The 8,472-nt window shown below is 33.6% G+C and overlaps 1 protein-coding gene and 1 long non-coding RNA gene across 2 annotated transcripts; both read right to left on the bottom strand.

The window, feature by feature from the left end:
* Nucleotides 1–3,258: 3,258 nt before the first annotated feature.
* On the bottom strand, nucleotides 3,259–5,126 carry LOC122195978 (uncharacterized). Its single transcript, XR_006187146.2, has 4 exons — nucleotides 4,327–5,126; nucleotides 4,090–4,152; nucleotides 3,915–4,007; nucleotides 3,259–3,535 (listed from the first exon to the last, which is right to left on the bottom strand). It is a non-coding gene; the product is annotated as an uncharacterized LOC122195978 (long non-coding RNA).
* A 606-nt stretch (nucleotides 5,127–5,732) lies between these two features.
* LOC122196124 (uncharacterized) lies at nucleotides 5,733–8,132 on the bottom strand. Its single transcript, XM_052767441.1, has 4 exons — nucleotides 7,977–8,132; nucleotides 7,434–7,825; nucleotides 7,064–7,341; nucleotides 5,733–6,961 (listed from the first exon to the last, which is right to left on the bottom strand). Exons 2-4 carry the CDS (start codon nucleotides 7,703–7,705, stop codon nucleotides 6,927–6,929), a joined length of 585 nt encoding a protein of 194 aa, XP_052623401.1. The 5' UTR covers nucleotides 7,706–7,825; nucleotides 7,977–8,132; the 3' UTR covers nucleotides 5,733–6,926.
* Between the last annotated feature and the right edge of the window lie 340 nt (nucleotides 8,133–8,472).

Here is an 8,472-nt window from a genome sequence, read left to right as displayed (position 1 = left end):
TGATTCAAACTCACAAAGTTAAAGTTGTGGAAAGTGGGTTTGTTCATGAAATCAAGTCTTCAAGATGCAAAAAGATGAGAAAGAAAAATAAGAAGAAGATTAAACGGAATAACAAGCGGGTTTATTCACAAAAATCGTCAAATGTTGTTGTGAATCTGAAATCCGTGAAGCAAATTTGGGTTCCAAAGCAACAATCTCCAAGGGTTGCATTGAATTTGAAGTCAAAACCCAAAAGTGTTGGTGGTTCTTTTGAAGATGTTCTTGGTCGACGAAGAACACGAAGAACGAGTTGTACAACACGCATCGTGGGTGGTACAATGTTCAAATTGGATATTTTCTCATTCCGAAAAAAACCAAGATCTTTTAATTTTGATTCATTCGTTGAAAATGGAACTCGATTCGTCAAAAAGGTATCTCAAATTCTCAAATGGATGCCAAAACATCCATGTTTTCGATTCATGATTTGCGTTTTTCGTTTTTGATTGATTTGTCTCATTGGATCAAACTCGTCTCAACCCCATTGATTATTAATTTTGTTTAGATCAAAATCCTAAAAATAAAAATCAAAATCATTTTTTCTTCTTTGTTCATGTGATGATGTGGTCTGATTTGAAGCCCAAAACATTTCCAATCCATTACTATTCATCCTATTCAATTGAGCCCAAATCGTATTCTACTTCCTGTTTCCTTAGTCAAATTCGTTTTGCTTGGTATTGGTCATGCTTGAGCCTAACAATTCAATAAATCCATTTGATAATAGAGTCTGTGTTGCACGATTCTGAAAAAGTTATATGTCCATCATCGCATTTCACGTTTGTACATTCTGATAATTGACGATTGTTCAGCTGATTTGTTTTTGTTTTCGATTCTTTATTCTCAATAATCAATCAATGTTATTAGTGATTTTAAGCTTGTGAATCGATTTGATTTAATTTGTTCAATCATAAACCGATGATAATCAAGTTATACATAAGGAATCGAAACTGGATCTTTGATTGTGATGATAGAATCGACATTGCTTCAAAATCGATTTTGATTATTGAGTAAATCTAATCAAGGAATTTGAAGATTTTTTAAACGAATGAAGAACACCGAAGAACAGATGAATCGAAAGGTCAAACAAAAGTCAAAATTAAATGTTTGGATTGTCGATTCAGTAACTCAGGTGTCGAAATCATCTGATAGATTATTGAAATCGAACGCCTGGAGGTTGATAGTCGAGAGTCGATTGTGGATATTGGAAGTCGATTGTTCAATGGTCGATGGTATTTGTGTTCATAACTGAAAAGCGAAGAATGAAAGTTGGAGTCAAGGATCTGATTTCGAAAGTATGTGATGGTATTTGATTTTTGGAAACAGTGATGAAAAGTGAAGGTTGATGTTTTTGATTGTTGATGACTTAGTATTTGAAAAATGAAGGTTTGGTAATGGTGAATGGATTCACAAGTTACTGGAAATCAATTTCGCGAATAAATATGACGAATTTGATTTTAATGTTGAGTTTGGCTAAATGAAAAACAACGATTTTTTTATAACGAAGGATTGATGTCAAATCTGTTGTGGTTTGCTAGTGATTGGAAGATTCGATTGTTGGACATCGAATGCTTAGATGATTCGATTTTGATAGTCATATGTGTTCTTTTGGTGTATTATTTGATGTCGAGGGATATCTAAACTGGAATCGATGGCTTGGAATTGTGATATCGACGATGATGGGTAAGAAAAAGTAAAGGTCTGTTGATTTTGGAATTCAAGAGCAATGACTCGATAATGCATTGTTGATGGTCGAGTTTGATTTGCTGGGAAGTGATGTTGATCTTGGAATCAATATTGCTTGAGTACTTAATTTTCAAAAGTTTTGGATTTTGATGTGAAGGCTTGAATCAAAAGCGAATGATAACGAAGGTTTTGTATACCAGAGATAAATAGTTTTTAGCTTATTAGCTTATTGCTTATTTGCTTATTATGGTGAGAATAAACATTTTTTTAAAATGTGTTTGGATTATCTTATTGCGGTGGGAATAAACAATAAACAATAAGCATTTAAGTGTTTTGCAAAATAAAATAGTTTATATGAGTAAAATGACCAATAAGCAATAAACAATAAGCATTCCCCCTTGTTTATTAAAATCAACTTATTTTGCTTATTCCTACCGCAATAAGCTGATTTTTAAAAACTCCTATCCAAACACTTAAATTTGCTTATTATGGTGGGATTAAGCAATAAGCAATAAGCAACCTATTTTCTCCCTATCCAACCACCCCCTAACGAAGGTTTTTGTCAAAGTGTCCACATTTGCAACTGAGTCACGAATTGGAGAAGAAGATATAAAAATTTTCGAAATTAGTCACTCAAGTTTTGAAAGTTTGACAGCTTTTACCCACCTTCGACGTTTGGGTTAATTCTCGACAGTTTGGTAGAAATAACGCATAATTTTCGAGTTGGTCCCTACAACTTTCGAAAGATTAACGTTTTATACCCATATTCGAAAGTTGGACTGATTTTTGAAAGTTTGGAAGTGAAGAATGCAGAAGTTTCGAAATGAGTCCCTGAAGTTTCAAAAAGTTGGCAACAAATATGCAACTTCGAAATCAAGCTGATTTTATGAGAAATTGAAGAATGTACATTTCAAGTTCCTGCAGTTTGTGCGAATTAACATTTTCTATCCAGTTTCGCAAATGGGGGAGAATTTTGCATATTTAGCTATTTTTGGCGCAACGGGTCCCTGCATTGTTCTGTTATTGATGATTTTTACACGGATTTTGGAAAATCTTGCAACTTTCACCCAAAAGGTCAAAAAATTTCACAAATCCACTACTAGAAAATCAGCCTTTTACGACGCGCAATGTGTGTCGTAAAACGCTCAGATGACGCGCAAATGTGTGTCAAGGAAGGCCATGTCATAACGAGAGACGACACGCTTTTGCGCGTTGTCTATAGACGACACGCATTTATGACACGCATTTACGACACGCATTTACGACGCACGTTGCGCAATGCGTATCAAGGAAGCCCCTGTCATAAAGGAAGACGACACGCATTTGCACGTCGTAACCTTACGACGCGCATTTATGACTCGCATTGCGTATCATTAAAGCCCCTGTCAAGAAAGGCTATGTCATAAATGAAGATGACACACATTTTTGCGTATCGTAATGTTAAATGTTTAAAAAAAATATTATTTATAGATTTACAAATTTTCAAATTAAATTTGCATTTAATGTCTCATAATAGAAAATAAAATATCATATACAAAACATACAATCCATTGCATAAAATTTAATGTCAAACAAATAATCGTTCCATGAAAAAATAAAACAAATCAATAGAAGTTGTAATAGAGCTTTACAAACTAATTATATACAAGAATTATGAAAAACTTGAAATCCCTGAGATTAATAGTTCTAACAGAAGCTTTACGTGAGATACATACGGTTGGACCAGTAAGCAAGGATGTTCCCGAATCCACAATGGCAGCACAAGAACACATACACGATATCTTTTTCTACTGTTGAAGGTTGACATGATTGATAACTGTTAAGATTTAAGCATAACAAGAAACCAATCAGTGACTATAAGAAGTTAGATAGTGACAAATCCAACTTCTCAAAATTATCACAATGATAAATAAAAAAACCTATCTCAACACCCTTTGAAGCTGAAATTCATATGTGGGAACCATTAATCACGATAGAAGCCATAGAAGAAGTTAGATAGAGACAAATCCAATTTCTCAAAATTATCACCAAACCCCATATAGGACTTCATCTTAATAATCTCATCTTAAGGAATTATAACCCTTCTCAAAATCAACCTTAAAAACCAAAAACTTATGATGACACTCCTTGGCCCAACCTATAATCATCCCGTTTAGCATTTGGAACATCCTTAATTACAACAGTAAAAAATGTACCTTACAAGAGCAGCAGCCAGACTTTAGACATTTGGAACATCTAAATTGGTGGTTAGTTCATCAAGTGCAAGTATTCCACAGTGAAGCAAGCACCTGAGATCAATTGAAAATGGATTTGTGAAATTCCTTCAATCCAAAATACAAAGGGAATGGGCAATTAGAAATGATGGCACACCTGTTGACCTGCACTGCACCTTCCTCGCATTTCAAGCTCAGCATCACCAGCTTGCATAACAACCTGAACTTACAATCAACCATAAACATTAGGGTTGGATTAAAATGTAAGATATAGCAACATACTTTCATTTAATTTTATGTTTAAAAAAGTTACCAAGTATATGTTTAAGAGTGTACATCCTAATGGTTGTTATATATTGTGTTAAAGGGTGTACATCTGGTCAAGAGGAAGTACCTAATATGGATCCATGGCAGCAAAAAGCTTTAATGCAACTACTATATCTGAAAAAGAAAGAAAAAGAAGGAAACCATTTTTGACTATTCCACCAGTAGCTCATATTTTACTATTCCACCCGGTCAGATTTGAACAAAAGATAAACTTGTGAAAATGACTATTTTACCCTTCTCAATCCTCTTCAACCAAGCATTTCATCAAATCATGAATAAAATCGTACAAAAAATCAGAGAAAAAAAAGAATCTTATAATTAAATCTTACCTGACGAAGGAGTTCATAACCGTCTATAGTGAAAATAGTGACGCCATGTAAGTACTATCATTCAGAGAAAAATGAAGTTGAACAAGTTAGACCACAGGTCCACATAATACACAAACAATAAATTAAAAAAATAAAATTGAAATAAATCACCAGAAAATAAGATTCGAATTTTTCACAAATTGCTTTTAAGCTGCTGACGGATTTCATGCATTATCTATAACCCACTCTTCATCAACCCCAGCCTCAGCCTCATGACCATTAACAAGTACATCACCATCTGAAGAATCATTATCCTAATCCTTATTACCAACAAATTTCTCCTCCTATTCATTCTCTTTTTCTACATCCTGTGTTCAACAAAAATACAAATATTAAAATAGAAAATAGAATACAAGTATAAACCCAGTCAAAATAGAAAAATCAAACATAAATTTACTCTATTATTACCTTTACAAACATAGAACCAGGGCCGGTCCTAAGGTTTTTCATGCCCCGGGCGAAACAACATATTAATGCCCTCTTTTTTTATATTGCTGGACTTGAATGTACCAATGCCAGACAAAAATATTGAAGTGGCAATGTGACAAAACGTTAGAAAAAAAAAACTAATTCCTTATGAGCTAAAAGTCACAAACTTCAACTAAGACGATGTCAATATGCATTTCTTGAATATATATATATATATATATATATATATATATATATATATATATATATATATATATATATATATATATATATATATATATATATATATCAATTGTTGTCATAGTAGATAAACACCGGCTAAAAATGGATTTTCATTATAAAGAGAAGAAATGAAGAAAAATTACAGCTATAGATTTCAAGTTTGGAGCATCGGTGTAACAACTAACATATTTACAATAGCAAAGGATAATAAAGTCGTTCCTACTTGCAACAGCTGCACCAATAAACTTGAATGTTTTATTGCACAGCAAATTATTTTACAGTGCCTATTAGCCATATATATTGTAAATAACATGGAAAATTAGCAATATGTTGGCTAGAATAAGCATATGGTATGAAAGGAACCAGTAATATCAGTTCAAATCAAACTAACATCTTTAAGAGTGCGGCATAATCGTTTCCATCCAGTAATATTGATGACTGCCTGTTGGGAATAAATTGATAAATACAAATGAGAAAAACATTAGACAACCTTAAAACATGAACAAAATTTTGATGACTAATCTAATTCCAAAGTAGGTATTTGAAACTAATATGAAGGCACTACTTGGCTATCAAGTATCATTGTGCAAATACCGTTAACAAGACTAGTATTAGTGTAACAATAACATCAATACATTTCCAAGCTAATAAGTCTAACCTACCCATCACAAAGTTTAGATTTTTAGTAAGTTACTAATTGGAATTACCTTAGTATACTCTAATTTTAGCTTTGAAACTATAATGAATATAATTGAAAAACATCCCTCCAGTACCCTCATCAAAGTATGTATTCTCTCACACTTCAAATTAACTAAGTAAAAAATGCATACTTCTAAGGTCTCAAATTTAGACTATAAACTAGGTCTGGACAGTAAAAACTCAACCAATGTGATTCATACTCGACTGTGAAAACATTAAAAATAAGTGTTTACCGGTAAGTCTAAAGATTTCAAAAATCTACACTTCTCAAAGTTGACCTTCCATTGACCATGAAGGGATAAACAAGCAATCGTACAGTTGGACTATTATTTCAACCTCCATTTGAAACTGTAATTCGCCACCTTTAACATCATCTATCAGTCTTTTTATAGCCACCAGAGCACCATCAGCTAACCGTCCTTTGTAAACTTTTCCAAATGCACCTCAACCAAGAATGTTTTTTTCATTAAAGTTATTTGTTGCAACTTGTAGTTCATGCAAAGAAAACCACTTGATCAGTTGTTTCAGGTGAACTCTGGGGTCCTCTTCAGCTACAAATGTAAAATAATCAAATGAGGAAAGAATCAAAGTTGGGCAACTGATCTTTTTGTTATATTAACTAACCAGGAAGATCAGTGAAATGATCTTCTTGGTTTCTGCACCCGCACCAAACAAGTGCAACTGCCTGATATGCGAAAACTACAGCAACACCAAGAACAACTCCTTCAGCAATAGCTTTGATATCGTTGTATCCTATTGAAATTACATTTGCTTATACAATTAAAAGGAGATAATTCCTTTACAAAAAATATATTATGGACTTTGACATGAGATCAATATGCATGCTTCCCATGCTAATGGCATAAGTTAACAATGACGATGAAAATACCTGCAGAAGAACCAAGATGCTCTGTAACATGATACTTACCAACTATCACGGAATTTAAAACTACATGGAAATTCTTGTCCTCTTCAAATCCAGTTCTGAGAAAATATAAAAATCAAGGGTAAAATGGTAATTTTAGATGCAAGAGAAAATAATAAAGATTAATAAGACAATAAGATACTCTGTAACATGATACCTACCAGCTATCACATGTGCACGGGTTTCTGGGACATTTTCTGTTGTTGCTTGTGTGAAATCTTCAATTCTTGGATCATGTCCAGAATGATCTGATTCTGTACTTGGTCTATCCATGACCTCAATTAGAATCTGCCTCAGCTCACTTGGATGAGACAAAAATGGTTCTCTACCCCTGAACCTTGGCCCACTATCAAATATACTTCTTTTGAAGATTGGATTCTCATCTTGTCCAGTTGGGCTAACAGTCGCCACATTATCTTCACATGCATCAAAATATCCCCTAAATTCATGTTAACAAACAGGTTATTGAATCTCACAGCATATAATAAAAAACGATGTGAAATTTAGATAATTTTATAGATATGATCTTACTCGAGTGCTTGAAGAAGCTCTACTGGAAATGATACTAATGAATTCTCCAAAATAGGAATTTCATCACCTGTTTTAGCATTTGAATTATTATTATTATTATTAATATTATTATTAGTATTATTATTATCTATCTTCGGGGACAACTTTTCTGATAGTAATGTAACACCATTGACCCCCTTTTGTTGCTCTGTAGTTTTCGGGTCTTCTACATTTGAAACTTCATCCAAGTCATTGATCTGCCATAAAGGGTAATACCGTAAAAAAACAAGCATTTCATGATCAAATCTTATATATCTTTCCTTGTCTTATATTTGAACACATACAAGTGCAACCTGATTCTTTAAATCCTCTAAGTTAAATTTCCACGTGCTAATTCCTCGTATATACTCTTGCTGCATAATGCAAGAAATAAAAACAATAAAGTATAAACAAGATTAGATACTCTGTACAATAAGATCGCTTCTTTAGCCAAAAAAAAGAAAATAAATAACTAGAAAGTAGAGACATGACTCATGAATTATGAAAGTCAAAGTTTGACATTACCTTTAGCATCCTAAAACGATCACCTAAGGGAGAATGTCCATCAACAATAGTACGTTCCAAATAATCAGTTGTTTTTGCATGCTTGAAGAAAGGATGCTTCAAGAGCTTCTCAGAAGAGGGACGTTTCTTTTGGTCTTTCACTAAAGAAGCAGCCACCATTTCTTTAACCTATCAATTCATAATCTGATCAAACATTAAAAAAAGTTAAATTAGACATGCTTCATGAGCTAATTATTATATTTATACCTTTACCCGTGAGCAGGAGGAGCCCTTGGAGCAGATTTCTCAGCCATTCCCACACTAATTTTGTAACCTCTCAATTCGAGTTGGGTTTAGCCTCGAAGATGCAGGATCGACGATATGAAGCAGAAAAGTCGTCGATAGATGCTCCTGGTCTCGGAAAAAAGAAGGGCATGGCTGGTCGAAGTAGGCAGCAACAGCGACCACCGGCGAGGAAGGGAGGAGAAAGCATACGGAGAAGAAGAGGAAGATGAGG

This window comes from Lactuca sativa, chromosome 9 (genome assembly GCF_002870075.4).
Source record: "Lactuca sativa cultivar Salinas chromosome 9, Lsat_Salinas_v11, whole genome shotgun sequence".
Lineage (NCBI taxonomy): Eukaryota > Viridiplantae > Streptophyta > Magnoliopsida > Asterales > Asteraceae > Lactuca > Lactuca sativa.
Note: the sequence above shows the minus strand (reverse complement) of the source record. Positions and strands in the feature narration are given on the sequence as shown.

Bases quoted from the DNA above. Each gene is read 5' to 3' on its own strand.
- LOC122196124 (XM_052767441.1), bottom strand. From the start codon at position 7,705: ATGCTTGTTTTTTTACGGTATTACCCTTTATGGCAGATCAATGACTTG. The intron at 7,342-7,433 runs GTAAGATCATAT...ACATGAATTTAG, and splicing joins GAGCTTCTTCAAGCACTCGA to GGGATATTTTGATGCATGTG. The intron at 6,962-7,063 runs GTAGGTATCATG...ATATTTTCTCAG, and splicing joins CCGTGCACATGTGATAGCTG to AACTGGATTTGAAGAGGACA.